Raw genomic sequence first — 24453 nt, 5'->3', positions numbered from 1 at the left:
AAGCAACCTGAAATGCATTGAGATCTCAAGATTTATAAATGCAGTGTTAGGGTTTTTGAAAGGCATTGAGCTCAGGATCGTTGTCTGTCTAAATGTTTTTCCTTACAGAACCAGCAACATGATTTCTGTAATAGTTTCTCTTTTATTATTATTGTCATTGGCTGCTTTTGGACAGCTGCTTTACTTTATCCTGTTTTTCTTTTTCCTTTCAGTCCTTTTTCTTTGTTTTTACCTCCTCTATTTGTGCCAATGGGTGGTTCTGACTTCTCTGTAAGGATGATCTAGTCTGTACCAGTGACAGGGTGTAAGGGGGAGAAGTGGGGTCTTTCCCAATGGTGAAAAAGAAAAGGCTGTCATTCACGTGCCAGACTTGTGTGTGGTTGCAAGAAAAAGGACAGAGGAACGAAGTGCAGTATGTAATTAGCTGGAGATGGTGGCTGCTGCAGGCCCCAGTGGATGGCAGTGGGAGAGGTGGCAGCACCAGTGTTTAACTTCTGTCATAGCCCAGAGTAACAGATGCTGTTACAGACTGATACATTACCCTGTTATCTTTTGCTCACTTTAATGAGTTGCTCGTTCTTTTTGCTTACAGAATCCATTTGATTTTGGTTATCTAGCTCATCAGCACTGAGGTTACTTAATGCACTTGGTTCTTTTGCCTCTGACATTTCTGTGTAATGTGACTCCAGCTGACTGCACACTGTGCTGCTCGTGTTTAACTGTTATGTTACTGTTATGTATTTAGCACTTGCTCTTAATTTGGAGTTAGTATGCTTTCAGTATGCTGGAAATATTTGCTTCTGAGCAAAATGCCAGCCTTGCCTTGCCAACAGCTGACTGTTTTAGAAAGTCTGGAAACTGAGTAAGTGAACTATAGTGTAACACCTATTTGTGCAGGTACATCCACGTTAGGCAAAATACAGGAAGGAGGGCAATATGAGGAAATCCCCTTGTTACTGTAACTAATTAATGTACTTGCTGGTTCTTTTCATCTTGATTTCCTCCTGGAAATGAGGAGCAACCTGTGATTAATTGCAGTCCCCCTATTGCTTTCTAAGATGCCCCTCCATGGCACTGCCTGGGGACTTCACCAGTGTGTGTGCTTGCTGGCTCCTGACCCCTTGGCCTGGGAGCTGCTTAGGTCACCTGCAGGTCTCTTCCAGCTATTGGCAGATCATGTTTGTGTTCTGGTTAATTTTTTCCTTTTATTCATGACAAGTCCCCATACAGGTAAGTAAAGACTGAGCTGTTGCTACATTAGGGTGTGAGGGTCTAACTTCTTAAAGCTTTTTCAGAAAACACGGTGAAGAATCAGAGCATATCTTGATATCTGTTGGATTTGGAGAACTTTGGATAGGTTTTTTAAGATGACAGGGCTCTGCATTGGCCTTAGGTTGACCTACTGTGTGAACTTGGCTACGGCAATGTTCTGATTTTTCTCTCTTTGAGAAAAAGGTGCAATGCCAGTTTGTCTCCTAAGGCTCAGCCAGGAGCCACTGAAAACAGGAAAAGGAGGATCCATGATTCTTATTTTATTTTAAAAACCCTCTGAGCCAAGGAGAGCAAAAAAATTTGTGTCACTCTTGCTAGGGTGTATTTTGGATTAAAATGAATACTGGTATTGTTACAATTGAAATGTGGAGATTGTGACCTAAGGAGAAGAGGTTCATCTGCCAATCTAAGCAAAGTTTAGAAGGGCATGGAATGACTGGCAAAGCTGTTGTGATTCACTGTGTATCACCTCCAAGGTGAGATTGATTCAGTGAGTAGAGCAAAGCCCCGTCATCTGCTTTTGCTGTGCATGCCCTGAGGCTTTGTTTTCACTGCTGTGAACACAGGCAACCGGAGCAGTTTTAGTGCATGGAGAAGAAAACGTCATGGTTTGTTCTATTCATCGATTGCTGTTTTTTCTTCAGCTTTGAAATATAGAATGTACGTAGCTGAGCATGAGTTGCTAATGTGACCTTCCCCCGCAGTGCAGACGTTCCTGGGCTTATAGCTGGCTTCCTGGCAGCTGCTGCGTGCCCCCATCGCACTGCAGGTGAACACGAGGTGTTACGTAAGAGGGTGGCAGAGAAAAACGATCTTGATGGCTGTTCAGCTTCACATCCTGTGATCTCATGCAAAGATCAGCACAATGTCACATTGATTCTCCTCTTTGCTACCCTGTTCTCATTCCTGTTTCTCTGATGCAAGGCTCAGGATCAACATGGCTCCTGATTGGGAGATCACAATTGTTATAACGCTTTATACCATGCTTCTTTTTTCTGCCCTCTGTTTCTTATTTCTTATCTTTCTTTTTTTTCTCCTTCTTTCTTCTCTCTCCTTTTTGCAGACTATGTCTCTGATTCCTGAACCCTCCCTAGAACCCGATTCAGCAGATGCAGACTCCAGCAGCATTCCTCCCAGTTTAACCATGCTATCCCCTTCCAGATGCCCTTCTGTCAGGCACAGCGGGGATGTGGCAGTGCCAGCAGGTTCCCCCTCAGCAGTTCTCTGTGCTGAGGAAGGCATTAGCACTGTAGTGTGGCCTGCTTCGGGGCACTGTGCCACTCTTCCACGCGTACCCTCTTTGCCACAAATGGTCCCTGTGCCCCCTCCACGCGTCTCTTCTGTTTCTGCTACTCGTGGGGAGCAGATGGCCTCTGCAAGTTTGGTGAGGCTGGCTGGAAAGCCTGATTCTTCCAGGAAGACTTCCCAGGCTGTGCCCAGGGCTGAGCTGCTGTGTAGATCTGCTAAGGTGGAGGCACAGGGCCTGGAGCTGGCAAAAGAGAGTGAGAAAAAGGAGCAGAGAAGTGACCCCAAACTCTCAAGCATCTCAGTTTCAAACACTGGTATAAGTGATCAAGGGAAGGAGCAGGCAGCTAAAGAATTGGGTCAGCAGGGAGTGTCCAGGGATAATTCAGCTCTTCCTTCTCAGGGCAAAAGTGTGAAAGCAGCTTTAGATGAGCTGTGGGCCCTGGAGCACGTACCAGAAGTACACAGAAAGGGTGACAGCATTTTGAGTCCTGTGTGTGACCCTTCTGTTGTGGACCTGGATCAGTGGGCTGTCTTCCCAGACACTGAAAAACAGTTGGGCTTTGCTGTGGAGCGAGGACAGGAGCAAGAGGCTGAAGTATCACCTGAAATCCAAGTAGGTGGCTGTCCTGAGCTGGTCAAGAAGAGGCAGGGCAGGGAGAGAACTCCCAGAAAGGCAGGTACTGCTAACATGAACAAAGCTGGAGAAGATGGAGAAAATGAGCAGATCAGAAGCTCTGCAGTTGCTCCAGAATCTCCTGAAAACACTTGGAAAGCTGAATGGGATTTGCCGTGCCTCTCCAAACCACCCATTGAAAGGATTTCTGCATCAGGCCAGGCAGGCACTGAACAAATGTGGGAGGAGGATGAGTCCTAGCTGGGGCTGTCCTGACTGCACTAACGTTTTGTGTGTGGTGTGAGTGTGCCTGGGCCCACCCACACTAACAGCATGTGGTGCTGAGCAGCGCTACTGACAGCTGCATGTCATGGAGGCTTTAAGTCCTCTGCTTTGTCCTCTGGTCTGTTCTGCAGGTCAGTCAGCAGCACAGAACATGGCAGAGTGTAGGGACTGCCCAGTGAAATGGGTTTTTATTCCTTAAATGGAATAAGGCAGATGCTCAGTCCATAAAGGCCTCTGAAAAGTTAAAGGGCTGATTCGCTCCTCTGGAGGATGTCCCTCTGCCTTTTTAGGTCTTGTTGTTGGACCTGTTAGTGTTCCTTCCAGCTCTGGATGTATGCTTTGTGCGCCAGACCGCGAGTCTTGTGCTTGTAAAGGGCGCACACTGAAAGTCTGCTGTGTTTCTTTGTGATGCTGAAGTTTCTTTAATGCTCAGTGGAATGGTTGTGCTGCACCTCGTATCTTGGCTTTCTGCTGGGTGATCTTTCCCTTCCTTTTCTAGATAGTTATTTTTGGCTACAGTGGTTATCCTTACAGAGTTTTTCCTTGCACTGAGTCACTGTTCTGGACTGTGCCAAGAAGAATTTTGGCATTGTGGAATTAATGTCATCACTCTCCCTGCATACATTTGTCACTAATGGCTTGAGTTTGTGCTGTTGCATCTTGAGGCTTGCTCTTACTCTTTTCTCTGCTGACACTATTGCCTTTTTCATCTAGATTAAGTCTTTAATCAAGAGGACAAAAGAAACCTCCAATGTGCATCCAATGAGTCGTGACCTCTCTCCAAGGCGTAAATTAGGTCCTGCAATATTTCACAAGACCGAGTCCCAAGATCGCTTGATTGAAGAGCTGCAGGACAGACTGGGAGTTGCTAAACAGGAAAAGGAGGAGCAGAAAAGCCAGAATGGCTGGCTGACAGAGGGGGTCATTGTCACTGCCCGACCCCAGGGGGAAGAGCAAAATGGTGGACAGCAAATAGAGAAGGTAGAAAGTGAGGGGAACTTCCACTTCTGGGAAATTGGAGCATGTTCCTGTCTAGGCAGCACTTTGTGGAGGTGTATGTTAGGTGACACCTTAAACAACATGAAGTGAAGAACTAACTCCTTCTTCTCAGCCTCTTCTGACCTGAAAAGTAAACTGGCTCTCAGTTCCTAGTTCATGTTTAAGAATTGGATATCTAAGGGTGCTGGTAATGGTATCTGTTTAGGCAGTCTGCTGCTATTGCATATCAAATACCCCTGTGGGTATTGTTTGAAAACCCTTCTGGGAGGCTTGTCAGAGAGGGATGCCTTGTCTTTCCCAGTACATGCCTGTGCAGGAAGTTCTGGGTGTAAGATGGTGCTCTTAGAGCTACACAGTGAAGGAAGCTTTCTGGTCCCCTTCTCTGTTTTCCCTGTCCCTTGGTTCTTTGCTGTTTTTTTCCCCTTAGATAAAGATGGTAACCAGAGGCCTCTGTCCTTACTTGCTTTGCTGGGCTGTGTGGCAGTGAGGTTAATGTTCCAGCTGTGCTCTGATGTAAACCAGAGAGGTTCAGAAGAGCAGGAGGGAGAGCACGAGGCAGCAAAGATCGTTACTCACTGGTCTGTGCTTCCAGCCTTCCTGTTGCAGGAGGTGCTTGTTGGTTCCTCTTTGGATTTACTCACTTTTCTTCCCTGTCTCTCTAGGTGGTATTCCCTCCAGAATCCCCACACCCTCGAAGGAGGACAGTCTCTGTGTCAGCCTCTCCCCCGCTCCAGCCTTCCAATGAAGCTGTGAAGACAGTCCCTGCTAATGCTTCTCCCTCTCACGTACCTGTCCTCCCACTGCCAGCTCAGCCCTCCCATGCACTAGCTACCTCAGCTCCGTGTCCAGCCTCCTCCTATTCCTCCCGCTTGGCTCCCCAGCCACTTTTCCAGTGGGAAGCTTCTGGTGCTGATTATCATGAGCTCTCTGTTGTGGGCACCCCTCCTTCTGAAGATCCTAGGCACTCTTCTCCCCAGACCTGGACCCCTAGCACCAAGACAGTCGTTTCTGTTGGCTGTCAAACAGAAGATGAGGCTTTCTTCCCGCGGATGCAGGCAGGATTCTCTTTTCTGCTTTCTTTTTTATTTAATTTTAAGCACAGTGTTGTCCAGTCTTTCCACTGCTGTCAGCTTGGTAGCTCAGTAAACACGATGTTCAGGTGAAGGCTGGCTCTGAACCACTTAATGAAAGAGCAGAGTCATTAGTGGTATCAAATCAATGCCAGCTGTGCCTGCCTAGCACTGCAGACTACATGGTTGTGCACCAGTCTGCTGAGATGTTGGTGCTTCCTGTCTTCCCTTTGTGCAGCAGGGATTGTGATTTGTTTCCCTCTGAGATGAAGGAGGTAGCTCTGAAAGTCAGGTCTCAACTCTCCCTGCCACAGCCTCTCATGAGATGGGAAGAGAGATGGAAAACTGACAGCAAAATCTCAATCCTTCCTGTGCTTACCCGTGTGATGAGGTGTCCCTGTTGCATTTGGAGGAGGAGCTGCTGCTCTGTGCCTCGTGTCAGGGAGGGGTTGCAGCCCTGGGATGCTGGGAGGGTGTAACACACGTGAGCAGCACGGTGTTTTGCCATGCTGTTTGTACAAGCAGATCTCAGCAGCTAGCCAGCTTCTGCATCCTGAACTGTTGTACTTTTCAGGTGACCTCTGCTCCTCCCCTCACCCGCAGTTCCAACCTGCTGGCTGCCTGTGCGCCCCCAGCCCCTCCCAGCCCCGAGAAGGCAGGAGCTCCTTTGTTTCCTCTCAGCATGGTGTGCTTTTGGGTGGACGTGTGTGCTGGGAGCTGCTCCTGGAGCTTGCAGCGTGGTGATCCTAGCTGCTGTCTGGTAGTGCATGGTTTGGTGCTCGTACAGCACCCAGCGGAATCGGAGTGCTGGTAGGTCTTGTGGTGAAGGGGCAGCTTGAAGGGCCTTTGCATGACGGATTTGTGTGGATTCTGTGCTGTGTCCCCTTCAAATAGCAGGCAGTGTGTGCAGGAGGTTGGAAACAAACTTGTCAGCTGGCAGAAGGCTGAACCAAGTAGTGGTGGCGGTGTGCTCAGGTCATTGGGCCTGCACTGAGGTCATCTGCATGGCCCACACCAGCAAGGCACAGCAAGTGCTGTGTTTCTACATGTTGAATTCTTCTCCTCTCCTTTCTTTCCAGATGGTATTTATGATTTGTCTCTGTGTAACCTGTGCCTTGTGGCCACAAGCCCCTGCTCAGCGAGAGAGGATTTGATTCTTTTAGTTCTGTCCAACCTTTTCCTCGTGCTGTGCCTGACCTTGTCCTGGGACTCTGCCCTGGCTCTGTGTACATGGGGCCCTGCTGTCCCTCTCCTGTGAGCAGTCTCCTTGCAGTGGAGTGCTTTGGAGATGTTCACTGTAACTGTTTGGTAGCAAATAACAGCTGTATGGCAGAGAGTTTATTCCAGGCTCCAGACACTGGGGCTTTTCTGTGCTGCTGGGCTGGGAAATTATGTATGTCATGAGAATTTTTCTACAGACAAGTGGAAACCAAGGTTGGTCACTGAGTCAGCTGGTTGGCTACAAGCACGACTGGCTGCAGGACAGGGAGTAGAGCTCCTCCAGTGGCTGGAAGGGCAGAATCTGCCAGGGCTCTGGAACACCTCAGGAAGTCCTGCTCCCCTGCCCATGATGGCAGCTAGTGGGTCGTTCACAAGTGTGGATTTCACATCTGTTTTTAATCTGACTCCGTGGCAGGAGAAAACATGCTTCAGAGCAGCATCTGGGGGGTGGGGGGGGATACGACTTCTGTGGGTCTTTCTAGGCCTGAGAGTAGCTACTGCTGTGCAGTCAGCTAAAATATCTATATCTCATTACTACACTTCTGTAAAAGTGGCTTTGTGTCCAAAGAGAGCACATACTTTGTTCCTAAGTTGTGAACCTAAATAAAGCTTCTCTCCCTGTTCTCCTCTGGGGAGCCATTCCAAGCCGTGTGTACTGTGACTGTGGAGTTCCAGAAGCTGCCTCTGGGATGAGGATTGTAGCCCCTTCCCTGTGCATTTCCAGAGGTCCAACAACAGACGTGGCACTGTTTCCATTGCAGCCCTGTCTGCTCAGGCTCTGCTGTGGATCCACTGCCCTCTGTGTGGGTAAACAACAGGCAGCTTGAAGGGAATTTCCTTCCTGCTTCCACTTGCTTAGCTTTGGCGTGGGATGAGAGCCACCTGATGGGGCAAAGGAGATTTGGCAAAAAAGGAAATGTCCGTAAGGAGTGCAGGTGGAGGAAAGGGAGATCTAGCTGAAAAGGAGATGAAGAGTGGAGGAGGAATCCCTTTAAGAAGGATAGAGTGGCAGTAGGAACAGAAAGAGGTCAGAGGGAAGGGGCCCTTTGGATGGCGTCTGTGCTTTGACAGCTGGCCAGGAACTGATGAGGTAAAGGGAGATTTTTGGCAGAGGCTTGCAGAGCACTGTACTGAGTGTTTGGGAACAGCTAGTAACTTCTGTGTGTACAGCAAAAGAAAGTCAAATCCTTAGTTGCCAGCTCTGCTGTTTTACATCCCATGGTCTGTGCATGTCACTGCATGGGCAGAATGTGTGTACTTGATCCTGGCTCTCCCAGGCTTCTGCAGTGAGCGTAGCTGTCTCCTAGCAGCCTCTGGTTTGTCTCTACAGAAGTGCCACTGGCAGCAAGAGCAGAGATATTTCTGGGAAGTGCAGCAACGTTTGCTGAATAATCTTTGTTTTCTCCTCCCTGCAGTTCATGGCACAGGGGAAGGCCGGCGGCAGCAGCTCCCCACCATCCACCACCCCCAAGCCTGGCAGTCAGCTGGACACCATGCTGGGAAGCCTGCAGTCTGACCTGAACAAACTGGGGGTAGCAACAGTCGCCAAGGGTGTGTGCGGAGCCTGCAAGAAGCCGATTGCTGGGCAGGTGGGTTGAAGGTGCTGCCTGATTGCTGAGCCTTGGCCTGCAGCTGGGAGCAGTGGGGAGGGTTTCTTTCGTGAGGCTGAAGAGACTGGAGATGCTGGAGAAACTGAAGTACTCTATTTATCCACTGGCTAGGTACGCTGTAAGCTCCTCCAGTGACCTCTACTCTGCCCTTGAGGGACTGCCCTCTCCTGAGATGATAGGTAATTCAGTTTTCATGCTACCCCAGTCCAGGGCTCACTTGAGTAGTAGAACTTGCCATTCTTGCTGACCTCCAGCTGGTGTCTTGTCATGTGGTCTGGGGAGAGCGAGACGGAGTTGTCCTTCATAATCTGTCTTCCCAACAGGTCGTTACAGCCATGGGGAAAACCTGGCACCCTGAGCACTTTGTCTGCACCCACTGCCAGGAGGAGATCGGGTCACGGAACTTCTTTGAGCGGGATGGGCAGCCCTACTGCGAGAAGGACTATCACAACCTCTTCTCTCCTCGCTGCTACTACTGCAATGGGCCAATCCTTGATGTGAGTTCCTGGCTAGGGTTCAGAGCGCTGACGAGGTGCTGCAGGCCTTGCTGTTAAAAGCTCTATCTGTGTGTCCTGTGTGAAAGGTGTTTTTAGGGACTTCTGTTTTGCCTTTGCCCTTGCTGTGAAAGGCAAACAGCACCATCTGGTACAATGTTTTACATTAATGAGGTGGTTTGGTCCCCCTCACCTTCCCTGAAGCTGTAATCCTTTGAAACTCCATGTGGTTTCATTGTTTTGATGATGACTCCCCAGCTCTTTTCTGCTGGTAGCCTGTAGTAACAGCACCAGTGCCAGTCCTGAGAGCTGGAGAGGCCCTGTGTAAGGGAGGAAGCAGTGTGCAGGGTCTTTTTAGGGTTTAAAAAAAAAAGTATGCCATAGGGAAGGTCTAAAAGAGCTAGAGATGGGGAAGAATTGACTCAGCTCTATAAAGAACAATCTATTTTGATGCATGCAGTTGGCAGTGTTGACTTAAATGTGTTCTTCCCTCCCCTCTTGCTCACCTCCAAGCTGAAGCCATGATTTATGTGACTTTTCTTTGTGTCTTCTTCTGAACAGAAAGTGGTGACGGCTTTGGACAGGACGTGGCACCCTGAACACTTTTTCTGTGCCCAGTGTGGAGTTTTCTTTGGACCTGAAGGTATTATTGGTTAATGTGAGGGGAAAACATTCTCCTTCCTGAACTGCAGACAAGTGTGTAAGGCAGAGCTGCTATTAGGGGCCAGCTCGAGTTGACAGGAAATACTGGAGATGGAAGTTCTGAGGAAGTAGCTGTTCATGGGGGAAGGATCTCACAGAAATCTCTTCACTCTCTTAGTCTCTGGAGAGGATGAGCATGTGTGTGCACGGGACAGGAAGGGCAGCAGGAAACAGCTGCCTGCTGTGTGTTAGGGGAGAGGAAGGGTGATCCTACCCACGCTGCTTACCCCACAGAGCTTGGCTGCCATAGATGAGGGTCTGGAGCTGATGATCTTTGTTCTTCTTTGGCAGGATTTCATGAGAAGGATGGCAAAGCCTATTGCCGCAAGGATTACTTTGACATGTTTGCTCCCAAGTGTGGAGGCTGTGCCCGGGCTATCCTGGAAAATTACATTTCTGCCTTAAACACCCTGTGGCATCCTGAGTGCTTTGTCTGCCGGGTAAGAAAGCCAAGGTCCTTTGTGGCTGCTGGACCCCTGTCCTTCACGTCCTGCAGGCATCTGGTCCCTTATCAGGAAGGAGGAATCTCTGGGGTCATGAGAGACCACCAGCACCACGAGATAAAAACGTCAGCAACCAAACACCTTCTGGCTCCTCTGCCTGTTTACATGAAACCTTCTTGCTGCATTGCTCTTTCTGTTCCCAGCTGCAGTTAAAGGGCTTCTGCAACAGAGCACAGATAAACAGAGACATGTTTTGTGACCTTTAAACAATTACAAGCTAAGCTTCTCTCTAAGCTTACAGCACTTGCCTCAACGATCAGATTTTGAGGATCTTCCTCTCATGCTCCATCTGACAGCATAAACTAATGAAACTGACCTTGTTCAGACAAGCATGCACGTCAGTGGAATAGTGGCAGGCTCCATACAACAGGCATAATAAACAGGAATACTGCAGATTAAATGCTTGGCACTCTTTCAGAGAGCCTTGCAAATATTATCTCTTACAGGCCCCAAGAGAAGAGCAAATACAAGCCAGTGTTTCCTAGAGTGAAACAAAAAGGCAGAGGCCAGATTAAGCAGCAGAATCACGAGCTGCTGGTTCCTGCTGTTCAGGGCACTGCACTGCCTGTCCATTGCTGTCTGGCTCCTGCAGTGGCACGTAGGGAGTGGAGCCAGAAAATGGCAGTGCTTGCTGCGTGGGGCCAGGCAGGGCCAGGCTTTTTGTGCCAGCACTGAGCTTCTTTCATGCAGTTCTGCTTTCCTTCTCCCTGCTGCCGCACTGCTTGTTTTAGTGGGCCTAGCTCTGGTGTCTTCCAAGACACAAAGCAGGATTCTCTTCCCCATTTTGCCAAAGCAGAAAAGACTCCCTACTGCTGAGGGAGGAGGCTGTTTATTGGACTAATTGTCTGCACTGGATAAGTTTTGGACTTGCTGTAGGCAAATGGTGTTTGACCACGGTGTTGTGAGTGTTCAGCTGCTTGTGGCTCTGCATGTTGTTTGCTGGGCTCTTGTTTGTGTTGGGGCCCAGCTGAGCTTTCTTTGTGGGAAAGAGGTTGGTGTCTGGGCTTCGGATCTGGCTTCTCCTCTGCTGCTGTGTTCAGTGAATGGAATCCGGATCCTGTGCAAAGCATATCTCTAATGCCAGCTGTGCTGCAGAGACTGCTTTTGAAAACGTTCTTTTTTGTCTTTTGGAACCAGCCCCAAATTCATTACATTTTGCTGTAAGAAAACTTTGTTAGTCCCCATTCCCTGGTTCCCACTGTGGGGAAGCTGGGCTGAGATCAGGAGATAAAAGGAGAGGAAGGTGCTGCAGTGTTTCCTGTCCCAAGGGAAGGAGTGTTCCTCCTCCTGCCTGGTAGCTGGTTTTATTTCCTTTGTGCGAGGGAAGCCAGCTGAAGCCATGGCTGTTTCCCTTGCCTGTGGCTGTACCTGTCCATCCCTCGGCCCTTCCTCAGAGGCCCTTCTCAACAGACAGGAGTTTGGTTCGGTGCACGGCAGGACAATGAAAGGCAGCAACTCGCACTGCCTGCAGTGAGGCCGGTTTGTGCCGCAGAGCTGAGGTTTGTGAGCTGCCCGCGTCCCCAGCTCATTGCTGAACCTGTCCCCTTCTGCTTTCTCCTCCTGCAGGAATGTTTCACACCATTCATCAACGGCAGCTTCTTCGAGCACGACGGGCAGCCCTACTGTGAGGTGCATTACCACGAGCGCCGCGGCTCGCTGTGCTCTGGCTGCCAGAAGCCCATCACGGGACGCTGCATCACTGCCATGGGCAAGAAATTTCACCCCGAACACTTTGTCTGTGCCTTCTGCCTCAAGCAGCTCAACAAAGGAACCTTCAAAGAACAGAACGACAAGCCCTACTGTCAGAACTGCTTTCTCAAACTCTTCTGTTAAAGGCATCATAGATGGGAGCTAAGCATCTTTCTGCCGCCCCTTGTGGCAGTTCTGTCTCTTTGAACATTACTGTGATTTAGAAACCTTACCAGGCAGGGGAGGGGGCGGGTGGCAGTGCTCAGTGCTGCTGCAGAGAGGCAGTAGATCCAGAGATGAGACGGACCATTAAACTGGAAATGCCCTTGCTGTGTCTCAGTAGAGAGAGGCTCGGTCCCCTCATTACGGTGTATCTGTGTATGACTGACAGCTGAGCTTAGCCCCAGGGCTCCACGGGGAGGCTGTCCTCAGCCCCTGCTGCCAGGAGCAGCTCTGCATGCAGGATTCTGCCTGTGTCAGCTCTGGGCAAACCCTGACACTTGCAGACAGCAGTTTTGACACTTGGCACAGTGAGGGCACCCCGTGATCTCAGCAGCACCCTGCCTCTGCTCCTAGAGCCACGTGGCATGTGTGACTTACAGACCAGAGCCTCAGCACAGGCTGCCACGGCCCTGCAAGGGTCTCTCCAGTTCCATTACACTGTAAGGAGTTGATACCACTTTTTGTTGTTGTTGTTTTAAGAGGAATGAAGGTGTTACTCTGTGGGTTCTTCCTGGTTTGTTACTCCGTGCCTCTTCTCAGCACGTGGAAGCAGTGGGTGCTGTCCCCCTTCAGAAGCGTTGGTGCAGGGAGTCAGAGCACAGCACTGCTGCCCATCCCCCGCAGGAGTGCAGGCTGTGTCCCACTGTCAGGGCCCGAGCTCCTCCCAAGGGAGGGGGGGAAGAAGCGGAGGGGTTTAAGAAGCCAGGAAACAAACCAAGTCCTAACTTTCTCTTTCTCCTTCCTCTCTTTGCTAACGAGAGCTGCCAGCCTTCGGCCCTTCCCCTCTCTGCTCCCGTCCCACGTGTGCTACTAAGAGATGCTACAGCAATAACTTTTATACTGACTGTTCTGCCAAACCCCGGGCGGGCTCTGCGACACGCCCGGTTTTACTATGGGAACGAATACTGTATCCTGTCTTTGATAAGATTTCTACACTGATTTTCGAATTCGTATCTAATTTGCTTTTAATCCTCTTATACAGAAATTGGTTTTGAAGTGATTTTAAAGAGAGCGACTTTTCTATCAGCGCTGCGGTGGCGGTGCCGTTCAACCCAACGGGCGCGGGGCGCCGCTTAGCGCGGCTCGGGGCCGGGGAGCGCAGCTCGTGCTGCGGGGCGGGGCGGAGAGCCGCGGGGGGCGGAGCGCCGTGCCGGGCTGTGCCGGTGCCGCCTCCTCGCAACGGCGCTACGGGCGGGCCGAGCCCCGCAGCCCTCGGAAGGCAATAACCGGCTCTGCCGGGCCTCGCCGCGTCGCCCCCCCGCCATGTAACGCTCTCGCTGCGCTTTGCTTCCATTTACGTTCTTGCAGTTACGCCAATAAAGTTTGTACCGTTATTCCGTGCCGGTGCCGCTCTGTTCGTCAGCGCCGCCCCCTCCGTTGCAGCGCGCTCCTCCGACCGCTAGGGAGCGCGCCGCGCCTTCCGCCGTAGTGCGGCGCCGCTCCCTTGAGTGACGAGCGCGTCGTCCAACCGGAGCCGCCGTCCGCCCCGATTGGCGGTTGCGGGCAGCCAATGGGCTGCGCGAGAACCCTCCCGTGGCTCGCTGCGATTGGGCGAGAACCGCTGTATGAAAGGCGGCGGCCCCGCCCTCCGGCCCTTCTTTCCCGGAGCCCTCGTGGAGGTGGGTGCGCCGCGCGGCGCCTCCCGGGCGGCTGCAGGCCCGAAGCGCCCCGGAGGTGTCGGGGTCACGGGGGGAGCGCGGAGTCCGGGCTCGGGAGGGTGGGGAAGCGGGCAGGGCGCGGGGCCGGCTGACCGCGCCTTTCTCGCAGCTCACAGCTCGTCTTTAAACCCGCCGGGCGATCCTTGGAGCACCGCCGCGATGCCCAGGGAAGACAGGGCGACGTGGAAGTCCAACTACTTCATGAAAATCATCGTGAGTGCCGCTGGGGCGCCGGGGGGAGCGGGGCCGGGCCGCGCCTTGCGGCTGCTGCGCGATGCGGGCAGGGCCCGAGCGCCGCCCGGCCGTGATAAACGCGTTGGGAAGCGCACGGAGCGGCCGGAGCTGCGCGGTGCTGACGGTGCTCCGTGTGCCGCAGCAACTGCTGGATGATTACCCGAAATGCTTCGTGGTGGGAGCGGACAACGTGGGCTCCAAGCAGATGCAGCAGATCCGCATGTCGCTGCGCGGGAAGGCCGTGGTGCTGATGGGGAAGAACACGATGATGCGCAAAGCCATCCGCGGGCACCTGGAGAACAACCCCGCCTTGGAGAAGTGCGTACCGCCCCGAGCCTCCCTGGGATGCGTGTGAGGAGCGGGGCTGAACGCTTTGCTTTCCTTCAGGCTGCTGCCTCACATCCGTGGGAACGTGGGCTTTGTCTTCACCAAGGAGGATCTGACCGAGATCCGGGACATGCTGCTGGCCAACAAGGTACGGGGTGGGACCTCGCAGTGCCGGGGCTGGCGGTTGCTGAGTTAAAGATAATACAGAGCTGTCAGGGTTACCTGGTGGTTGGTAGCCCCTCCAGATGTGGGTGACTCAGCCGTGTTTAATTCCATCTCACTTGTGCGTGCCCAGCTGACGTCCATCCTGCTGGAGCACATCGGGATGAGGCTGATGCCCCTGAGAGGTCAGCACTCCTCCGACAGCTCTCCTTGTTTCTTCTTCCTGCAGGTGCCAGCAGCTGCTCGTGCTGGTGCGATTGCTCCCTGTGATGTGACTGTGCCCGCCCAGAACACTGGTCTCGGACCTGAGAAGACCTCATTTTTCCAGGCCTTGGGCATCACCACAAAGATTTCCAGAGGGACCATTGAAATTCTGGTCAGGAGCAAGGATTGATGATTCCGTCTGTAATGAGATGCCGTTTTAGCAGTCTCACTGCTTCGTTTTGGGCTTGGTTCAGTTTGGTGGTGGAGTGGGACATGGGTTTAAGTTCCTCCATCAATTCCCAGCTGTGAGGAGGATTAATGATCTGTAAGGAGACGAGTTAAGGCACTGCTTTCCTCCTGTTGAGCAGCACTTGCTCATGAGGCCTTAGCTTGTGGAGGTGAACTTTCAGTGTCTTTTCCTTGTGCTCCTTTATTACTTCAGTTCCATTTCTTGTCATTAGGAACATACTTTTGTGTGCTGCTGTATTGGTTTACCTGAATATCTCAGGGTGTATTCACTCATTTTTCCTCTTCTTTTCTCAGAGTGATGTGCAGCTCATTAAGACCGGAGACAAAGTGGGTGCCAGCGAAGCCACCCTGCTGAACATGCTGAACATCTCTCCCTTCTCCTTTGGACTGGTGATCCAGCAGGTCTTTGACAATGGCAGCATTTACAACCCTGAAGTGCTGGACATCACCGAGGAGACCCTGCACAAGCGTTTCCTGGAGGTCAGTGCTACAGCCCCTGTTTATTATTATGTTCAGCTCTTCCACTGCAGGCAGAAAAGGAGCAGGAGGCCCTGTCCCAGGGCGGAGTGTTGCCTCTGGTGTTTTCTGCAGTGCTGCAGAGCCAGGAGCTCTCCCAGGTGTCCTGGAGAAACGGTTGGCCAAGGAGTGCCTTCTGTTGGCTGTTTTGGCTGAAGCAAGAGAAAATATACCATATCTTTCATTAACTGAGGTGTGTGGAATCGATGAACATGTTAAGACAGTGAAGCACGTGTGGAATCAGGAAGAGGCTTCAGAAAAGTCTGGAGATGGTTTAGATTCCGATGTCTTGTGTAGTTCACCGGAGCTGTGTTACGTGGGTTCTGTGCGATGTGCCACTGCCTGTCGGTTGGCGCCTGGGTGCTGGCCCTGCACAGACACAAACTTCTCCCTCGCAGGGTGTTCGTAACGTTGCCAGCGTCTGCCTGCAGATCGGGTACCCAACCATCGCTTCCGTGCCCCACTCCATTGTCAATGGGTACAAGCGGGTGCTGGCGGTGGCGGTGGAGACCGACTACAGCTTCCCACTGGCTGAAAAGGTAACGGCCACAGCTGACCCGCGGCTCTGGGGCTGTCGGGGCTCACAGCGCTTGCAGCGAGTGTTGCTTCTTTGGTAGCAAAGGCCCCATCCTGGCAGACATGCGGTTTGCCTGAGCTCTGTGTTTCCCTTTGCAGGTGAAGGCATTCCTGGCCGACCCCTCCGCCTTCGTGGCGGCTGCTCCGGTGGTCACTGAAACAGCTGCACCTGCTGCTGCTGCTGCTGCCCCGGCCAAGGAGGCGCCGAAGGAGGAATCTGAGGAGTCCGATGAAGACATGGGCTTCGGCCTCTTCGACTAGCGGGCTGCCGGCCCTGCGGCCGCAAATAAAGCTCTGTACCGAACGCTGTCCCGTGTCCCGGCGCTGTGCTCGGTGCTCCGGCGGGCGGGGCGGGGCGGGGCGGGCAGCGGTGCGGCGCCCCCTGCAGGCGGGGAGGACGGGGCGGAGCGGGGTGGGCTGGGCTGTTGCAAGGCGCCCCCTGCAGGCGGGGTGGGGTGGCCAGGCGCGGTTTTGTATCTGTCCCGGCGTGCCTTGCGGCGCTCGCCGCACCGGAAGTAGGGAGCGCTTCCGGGGGCGCTGGCGGCGCCATGGCGGCCGACACGCAGGTGGGTGCGGGACGGGCCCGTGGCGGCGGCGGTCCGGCGGTGGCGACCGAGATCCTCGCGGCTCGGCCTCACCGTGCCTCTCCCCGCCGCCCTCTTTCGGCCCTTCCGTGCGGCCTGGCTCAGTGCCGCGGGGACGTGGCGGTCAGCTGGGGGCGGGAGGGCCGCGCCGGAGCCGCCGGGAGTTGGGGAGGGGAGGCAGCGCTGGAGCCGCGTCCCGCCCGGCCGTGCTCTGTGCCTCTGCGGGGCGCGGCGCGCCGCTCGGCTCCCAGCAGAGAGCCCGAGGGCCACGCGTCCCGCCGCTGCTCCGTGGGCGCTTCCCGGCGCTCCGACACGTACTCGGTGTCCCACGAAGAGCCCTGCGCCGCAGCCGATGCCGCTCCCGCCCGTCCGCGCTGCCGGCGGAGTCCCTCGGTGGTGCCGCACGGCTGGGCTGCCGGCACAATTAACTGGTTTTTCACGTTTGCGTGTCTCCGCACTGCTGATTCAGCAGCACGAGGAAACGCGGCTCGGTTGGTTCGCATAGGATGAGGGCTGAAGGCTTCTAAAGGAGATCTTTAGATCCTTTACGGCTGCGGTACCGTCCCGCTGGGCCGGGGATGCCCTCCAGGCGCCAAGCGGCGTCCCCTCCTCCGGGACGGACCGCCCACCATGCCCGGTCTCTGTGCCCCGCCGAGAGGGCTGTGCTGGCGGCAGCTCATGGGCAGTGCGGAGGCGATCCCCGCTCCTCAGGTCGCTGTTTCCTGTGCTTCTGAAACGCCCTTTGTGACAAAGCCAGTAACGCTTTGCTTGGAGAGTCGTTCAGCTTCAGAGGTGAATTTTACAAGCCTTTCCTGGAGCCCCGTTGTTTCAGCTGAAGTGAATGCAGGGCATAGCAGGCTGTGATCCTGAGCGCTGGTCGGGCTGCACAAAGCCTTTTCTCACACGTAATTTTAAAACTTGTACGTTCCTTGGCGCAGTTTCAGCAGCTGAAGGAACAAATCTCTGAGAATCAAAACTGCCTTCCAGTTTTTTCTCCCCATCCGCACTGCATGAAGGCTGCCTCAGGCTTGTGTCTCACTCGGCCAGCTGTCTCAGGCCCCGGCAGCCTGCATGTACAGGAACACAGCAGCCGCGGTAGCGCGGGCATGCAGAGGCATTCAGTTCTGTTTATTTTGTGTTGCTTGGGTGCTATTGATGGCATAAGGGAGGAATTTTATAGCAAGGCACAAATTCTTCTAATCTGATGAGTCCGGTGTACAAAGCTCCTGGGCCGTGTATGCTGATCCTGGATGAGAATAAAGGCAAGTTGTGCGTTCTGGTCCTGATTCCTTGCAAGTGGTTTCACAGCCAATGACAGAAACCACAGGTCGATGTTCTAGGAAGTGTGGTGAACTCTGTGGTGGGCCCCCAATAGTTAGAAGTGCATTTAAGGGGTTCTTTAGAAGGTAGCACACCCCTATAAAGTACCTTTGCATTCTTGAAATGCATTGTGTTTTGGCTTTTCAGGTCCCTGTGCTCTCAGGCATTGATTTGTCACTCTGTGATTTTAGAAGGGTGAATGAACCTTAAGGGGTGCCATTACAGATTAGCAAGCAGAAAGCCATCATCCTACAGTTTAACAGGGAGGCCTTGGAGCTGCAACTTGCATGAGCCTTTCCCTGCTAGATGAGGCCACAGCTGATTGCATTTGGTCATTAAGAGCTTGTGCAGGTGCTGGTTGTGCTTGCCCTGGTTCTGTGTTCTGCATGTGGACACCGAAGGCGCGCTGATGTCTTTTCCCCATTCCTGTGTGCTTTTAGATTTCTGACACGCTGAAGAGGTTTGCAGTGAAAGTAACTACAGCCAGCGTGAAGGAGAGGAGAGAGATCCTCAGCGAGCTGGGAAAATGCATTTCTGGGAAAGGTAAAAGCGTTGGGGTGCTGATTTGATTGGGGTGGAGGAGAAAATTGGAGTCCATTGTTTGAATTGCGTGTGAAAGTTGTGGGATGGTTCTTAGAGTGTGGGGTGGCAGCACCTGGAATGTGTGCTTGCTGCCCAGTTAACTCCAGGCATGGGTTCTGTGTGTAGCACAGAGCTCTGTTACTCACGTGGACTTTCTCCATTGAGGAGCTGTAGCACCACGTGTGTCAGTTTTTCATGGCAGCGTGGGTTGCTTGTTTCTCTCTGACTCTTTGCTTGTTTCTCTCTGACTCTTTGCTTGTTTCTCTCTGACTCTTTGCTTGGTTTTGCAGTGATTCATGGAGTGTTGATATAAACCCATGTAAATATTTCCTTGTATGGAGGGAGCGTGTGCAGAGATTTTAGATGGTATAATTAAAGCAACACTCTGATCAATCCTCTTGATTTCTCCCGTATTCTGAAGGCGACTGTGGAATAGTGTGTTTATTGTCCTTGTTTAAAAAATACACATAAAACATGTATAAAAGAGAGAAATCTAAGTATGATCCTTGCAAACACCCTCATCTATGATGAAATCACTTCCTGACTGCAGCTGCAAAGTGCATTAAATATGTCGTGTATTAAAGACATTGGTGATCGATAGGGAAACGTTCTGAAATTCAATCTGTTGCAGATCTTCCCGAGGGTGCAGTGAAAGGCCTTTGCAAACTCTTCTGCCTTACTCTGCACCGATACCGGTGAGTAACTTGATGCAGAAAGCTGTGTTATTCAATCTGTTAGTGTCAAGGCACTGATCAGTTAAACAGGCATGTTAGCAGGCAGTGCTGCGTAAAGGCCAGAAAGCTGATGTCTCCTAATGATCCTCTCAAGTTAGGTTTGACATTAAGAAGTTTTACAACACTTTGTGCTTTTGATTTTGAAATTAAAACTTGCATCCTGTGGCTCAGTTTGCAAGAATGCCCATCTCCATGTCGTTGTCCTGTTGAAGTGAGATGGAGATGTCCTTTAGACACACTTAGGCAGGGTTGCAGAAGAGAAGCTGCTCAGAGCCTGTGCGTTCCTTTGGAGCCTGCTGGAGTGTCTCCACATGGCTTCTGTCAGCTGGAGAAGGAAACGGAGCTTTCTGCCAGAACCTTCTCTGCTTTTTGGAACAGCAGGGATAAAATAACAGTCGGCTGCAATGAGAAAGCAGAGCCCTTTGTGTGCTGCGAGGGCTGCAACGCGTGTGGTGTGGGCAGGGTTGCAGGGTTCATCGTTGTACAGAGCTGTTCTTCCTCCCCACCAGCGATGCGGCGTCGCGCAGAGCCCTGCAGCTGGCACTTCAGCAGCTGGCAGAGTCCCAGCCAGATGCAACAGCAAAAAACCTCCTGCACTCACTTCAGTCTTCAGGGATCAGTGGCAAGGCTGGAGCTCCCAGGTGCGCGGCGCTTCGTGTGGAAGCACTTCTGAATTGCTGGTGCTTTCAGAATGGCTGTTAAAAAGCAATTTAAAGACTAAGTAGTAGCGACTAACTCAGTGTAAATGTTGTTATTTTACCTCTTTCACATCTTCTGTGAAAGCAGAAGGATTTTCTCGGTGTTACTGCTGGTGGATTTGGTCCAAGTTACAGTTTTACTTCTGTTACAGCCTGAAGCGCTGAGGATAAACTCTTATGGATGCTCCTTCTCCATCCACCTCCTGCCTTCGGGCTGAGCAGAAGTGTAGCTTTTACAAAAGCACCTGATCTGGGTATAAAGGTCTGCAGGGTTACAGCATTTACCCTTCAGATGTCTGTGTCAGGTGGTTGGCGTTGTGCATGAGAATATTTGCTACCTTATCTCACTTAAAGAGAGATCAGAATGGGGGGGGATCCTCAGGGAGCTGAGAATTGGCTTCTGCCACCTGAAGTGGAGGAAGGAGAGGAGATTTTGGCATGGATCAGAGCTGAGCTGGGAAGGAATGTAAGCTGAGAAAAGATTTGGCATCTGTGGCTGTGAAGATGAGCAGCAGATGAGAAATCTTGAGTTACTTTTTGGGCAGTCTCAGTTGGCAAAGTATTTATCTCATTTCTGTAACGCTTCTGGAAAAATCAGAGAAAGATCTTTTCATTCTCAGCAGGTGAGATTTGGCCTCTTTTGTGCTGATCAGAAGTTCTGAGTGTTAAACATGCAAGCAAATAAGCAATCAAACCCCATCAGAGCTTATGAGCACCAGTTGTTTCTTCTACAAACTAAGAATTTAGCTGTACTTTTTTCTGCTGTAAAATGTCTTGCTGATGAGCTGACATTTTGTCTTGGTGTAGATGCATTGGTTCTGGATTAGGAGGTGTAATGCATGTACCAGAAGCTGTAGATTTACCTCTGCCTTCTGTTTCTGCAACAGTAAGAGCAGTGGGTCTGCAGCCCTGCTGGCACTCTCCTGGACATGCCTGCTGGTACGCACAGTCTTTCCAACGCCTGACAAGAGACAGGGAGAAACCTGGAAGAAACTGGTAGGTTCTTTTTGGTTTGTAGAAATGCCCTTTGGAGATGAGGACTTACATATTGCTTGTGTCTTCAGTTTGATGAAAGACTGCACGTAATTCTGAATGTGACTAACAGCGTCACCTTAAAACCTGGGTTTATAGGATGCTTTTCTTTGCTTTCTGGTGGGTTTTGATCTCTCCCGTTCTTCTGGAGAAGGCAGGAGATGGGGCAGCCTTGCCCGTGCTCTGCACACAGTGGTGTGTAGCTGTTTCTAGGCTAGGCTGTGCTAGTGGTGCCTGCAAGGTGCTGTGTGAAACATGCTGTCGGCTCCTTGTGCCTCCCTGCCTTGCCTGTGATACTCAATCATATGATATTAAGTCGCCTTTTGCTTTCTTTCTGCCTTCTTTGGTAATCTCTTGCTGGGATCACACTCGTAGCATCTTGAAACAGCCTAAGGTCTTCTTTGTAAGTGTGGAGTTGATCACTGGCATCTGACTCTTCTGATTGGACACGGGCTCTCTGAGAAGCAGGCCCATGAGGCTCTTGGCTGTTTCCCTTGGCAGGTGGAGGTTCAGTGTTTACTTCTTTTGGAAGTCTTGGGAGGCTCCCATAAGCAGGCAGTGGTTGGAGCAGTGAAGAAACTGAACAGACTTTGGAAAGAGGTGATGTATGCTTCATCTAACTTTATTCAGTAGTGATTCTAGTTTCTGTTGCATTAATGTGTTTTTTTTGTTGTTGTTGTTCCTCATCAGAACCAAGATCTGGTGGATCAGTACCTATCTGTCATCCTTGGTCTTGAACCAAACCAGAGCTATGCTGCAATGCTGGGCCTTGTGGTACAGTTTTGCACAGCTCAGAAAGAGACTGATATTATTAAACGCCACAAGGTAAATTTGCCATATTCCTGTTGTTTTTGGTTTTTTTTTCTACCTTTTTATTGGGGGCTGGATGATAAGTAGCATTGCTTTTTGTCGTGGAGAAGCAGAGCTTCATTATCTATCAATTCAGTAGGAATGCACTGGTTAAAATTGTGGAATGAACTTATAAAGCAGGTAGGAGATACATGAGTCTGTGCTTTTACACAGAGTGCCAACACTGCAGCCTTCTCCCTGGCTGTAGGAATTACAGGCTGCAGCTGGCTCTCAGTGGGTTTTGAGTGTTGGGCTGGTGTGTATAGCAGAGAGCACTGATCTCTGCTCAACTCTCTTATGCGAGAATGAGATCAGAGCTTCTGCTTAGTGGATGGGGCTGTCTTCCAGAGCAAAGTGAAGTGTTGAGCCTGGCCAGTGGTGTGCAGAGGGCTGTGTAGGTTGTCTTGTGGCTGTCATTGCTGTTTTTGCTTGTTCAGAGTGCTCTTCTGGATTTCTACGTGAAGACCATCCTAATGAGCAAGACAAAGCCTCAGAAGCATGTGCTGGTGAGACATACTCCTACAGGCCTGGTTATACTTCTGTCCCATGTGCAGTGTCTGCTGCTGTGCTCAGCACTTTGTCCCCTTTGCAGGACAGCTGCTCTCCACTTCTTCGCTATATCTCTCACGCTGAATTCAAAGAGTTACTTCTGCCAACTCTGCAGAAATCCTTGCTACGGAGCCCTGAGAATGTAATTGAAAGTGAGTGTCATCACTGCACGTTGCTCTGCCAGAGTGCACGAGCAGTTGTTTCTCCAGAGTTCTGGAGCTGTGAGGGGTGTGCATCCCTCTGGACTATGTGGGTCTGTGAGTGTAGACAGGGGACCCAAGGGCTGGATGTGGAGAGGTGACATTTGTGGTGTTATTCCAAGAGTCTGGGTGTGTGATAGCTGCTGTTTGTGCTGAGGATAGAATTTCACAGCTGAGTGCTAAGAATAATCCTGAATGAATCTGTTGGTTGGGCTTCAGTTTTGGTGTTTTTCATCCCTACTGGCCCTGTCTGCTCCTGATGTGTACTGTGTGGAAAGATGTGTTACAAAGATAACATCACTTAACAAAACATAATGTGACGTTATTTCTTCTGTCTTCAGCAATCTCTTGTTTGCTCTCGTCTGTTAACCTGGATCTTAGCCAGTATGCTCTGGACATTGTGAAGGGACTGGCTGGTAAGTGCTTACTTCTGGAGGAAATGATGAATTCAGAATAAGGCTTTCTTCATCTTTTTGTCTGCACCTATAACTGCTGGATTACTGGTAACGAGATTGATTTATTTGAGTGGGAGAACAATACTATAACTTGGTAATATAACTTAATATATAGGGCCACACTTAAAGATATATCCTTGTCTCATTGATTTTGTGTGGTTTGTAATAAGAATCTCTTAGTTTGTGCATCATGTTTTAGGTCATCTGAAATCCAACAGTGTGCAGCTCATGGATGAAGCAGTTGTTGCCTTAAAGAATTTGGCTCGACAGTGCAGTGATCCTTCAGCTGTGGAATCACTGGGCAGACACCTTTTTGCCATCTTAGGGGGTGAGTAAATTCTAGGTCAAGCAATGGAGGTGAACAAAGATTTGTTGCCTTCAGGGTGTTTTGTGTGTTTTGTTTTGTTGGTTTTGGTTGTCTGTGTGATAAGGGTTTATCCAGGATCAGGGGTAACAAAGCTAGCATTTGTATTTCAGAGAAGATACTTGATGTAGCACGTGGCCATTGTCTGTAAGTCAGCTGTCACCTATTTGTTTCTTGTTGACAGGCTCAGAGGGGAAGCTGACAGTTGTTGCACAGAAGATGAGCGTCCTTTCAGGTGAGGATCCTAAAAGAAAGCTGCTTCTCAAGTGGAGCAAATCCTCCAGGTGGCTGAATGAGGGAGTTCTGAGCCTGGCGTGGTTATTCTGAGTTAGCTGTAGGTAATGCTGTAGAGAGTTCTGGATACTGCAGGCAAATTCTTGACTACCTGTCATAAGCTCATAAGTTAAAATGTTTTCTGCAAGGAAGGTGACTGTATGCTGTGTAAAAATGAAGGCAGGGTTGGAGACAAGTGTTTGGTTGGTGGTGAATTTGGCATCCAGATGTAGCAGTGAGAGAGAGATGTTTGTGCAAAGACTGAAATGAGATTGTTTTGAGATTTTGTGGTGACTGCTTGAAGTTTGGGCATTAATGAGACAAGTCTTTCCTTCAGGGATTGGCAGCCTTAGTCACCATGTGGTTTCTGGATCATCTAGCCAAGCTCTGGCTGGAACTGTGGCTGAGCTTTTCATCCCCTTCCTGCAACAAGAAGGTGAAATCTTTTGCCTTTTTTGGGGGTTTGCTAAGCTGCTTTTATCTCAGGCAGACATTTTGTGTGGCCTGTTATTCAAGGCAAATCCTGATTCTTGCCTGTTGCGTTGTAAAATCCATTGCACTGTTTTATTGAGTAGCCCTGTGGAGACAATGCTGTGTCTGCTAGAAGCACGTGCATTAATTTCCTTCCTCACCCCAGCCTTGTTACCTGCTTTCTGTTTCCCGTGTTCCTGTGCTTCATGCCTTTACTGTACTGATGTGGGCACTGTTACTTCCTAGTCCATGAAGGCACGTTGGTTCATGCAGTCTCTGTCCTGGCTCTGTGGTGTGTTCGCTTCACCACTGAAGTCCCTAAGAAGATGGTGGAATGGCTGAAGAAAGCATTTGGCCTTAAGACCTCTACTTCAGCTGTGAGGCACGCCTACCTGCAGTGCATGTTGGCCTCTTTCAAAGGTAAGGCTGTAGCTGTCAGTAATTCTCTTGACTGTGGGCTAAAGAGAAAAGCAGTCAACTTTTGGACT

General features: G+C 51.0%; 3 protein-coding genes across 11 annotated transcripts in view; all 3 read left to right on the top strand.

The window, feature by feature from the left end:
• Window positions 1-13262, top strand: part of PXN (paxillin) — a 40540-nt gene extending 27278 nt beyond the window's left edge. For 3 of the 7 annotated variants that reach the window (XM_052689862.1, XM_052689863.1, XM_052689861.1), the window contains exons 7-14: window positions 2336-3355; window positions 4133-4399; window positions 5080-5472; window positions 8124-8297; window positions 8642-8815; window positions 9374-9455; window positions 9806-9954; window positions 11584-13262. In XM_052689862.1, coding sequence (XP_052545822.1) covers window positions 2336-3355; window positions 4133-4399; window positions 5080-5472; window positions 8124-8297; window positions 8642-8815; window positions 9374-9455; window positions 9806-9954; window positions 11584-11850 — 2526 coding nt within the window. In that variant the 3' untranslated portion in view covers window positions 11851-13262. The other 4 variants (XM_052689867.1, XM_052689866.1, XM_052689868.1 and 1 more) reach the window with 4 other exon arrangements.
• Window positions 13263-13457: 195 nt separating this feature from the next.
• RPLP0 (ribosomal protein lateral stalk subunit P0) lies at window positions 13458-16158 on the top strand. The gene is made up of 8 exons (XM_052689870.1): window positions 13458-13547; window positions 13696-13799; window positions 13963-14138; window positions 14208-14295; window positions 14539-14685; window positions 15057-15242; window positions 15677-15817; window positions 15954-16158. Exons 2-8 carry the CDS (start codon window positions 13746-13748, stop codon window positions 16113-16115), a joined length of 954 nt encoding a protein of 317 aa, XP_052545830.1. The 5' UTR covers window positions 13458-13547; window positions 13696-13745; the 3' UTR covers window positions 16116-16158.
• Window positions 16159-16351: 193 nt separating this feature from the next.
• The window catches only part of GCN1 (GCN1 activator of EIF2AK4), a 40570-nt gene continuing 32468 nt past the window's right edge, over window positions 16352-24453 (top strand). For all 3 annotated transcript variants that reach the window (XM_052689859.1, XM_052689858.1, XM_052689860.1), the window contains exons 1-14: window positions 16352-16420; window positions 18199-18301; window positions 18972-19035; window positions 19584-19715; window positions 20660-20768; window positions 21306-21404; window positions 21495-21629; window positions 22091-22159; window positions 22246-22354; window positions 22744-22818; window positions 23057-23185; window positions 23406-23456; window positions 23832-23930; window positions 24212-24385. In XM_052689859.1, coding sequence (XP_052545819.1) covers window positions 16403-16420; window positions 18199-18301; window positions 18972-19035; window positions 19584-19715; window positions 20660-20768; window positions 21306-21404; window positions 21495-21629; window positions 22091-22159; window positions 22246-22354; window positions 22744-22818; window positions 23057-23185; window positions 23406-23456; window positions 23832-23930; window positions 24212-24385 — 1366 coding nt within the window. In that variant the 5' untranslated portion in view covers window positions 16352-16402. The remainder of the gene's footprint in view (window positions 16421-18198; window positions 18302-18971; window positions 19036-19583; window positions 19716-20659; window positions 20769-21305; window positions 21405-21494; window positions 21630-22090; window positions 22160-22245; window positions 22355-22743; window positions 22819-23056; window positions 23186-23405; window positions 23457-23831; window positions 23931-24211; window positions 24386-24453) is intronic.

This window comes from Tympanuchus pallidicinctus, unplaced genomic scaffold (assembly GCF_026119805.1).
Source record: "Tympanuchus pallidicinctus isolate F22 unplaced genomic scaffold, pur_lepc_1.0 scaffold25, whole genome shotgun sequence".
Taxonomy (NCBI): domain Eukaryota; kingdom Metazoa; phylum Chordata; class Aves; order Galliformes; family Phasianidae; genus Tympanuchus; species Tympanuchus pallidicinctus.
This window is presented reverse-complemented; position numbering and strand designations above follow the sequence as displayed.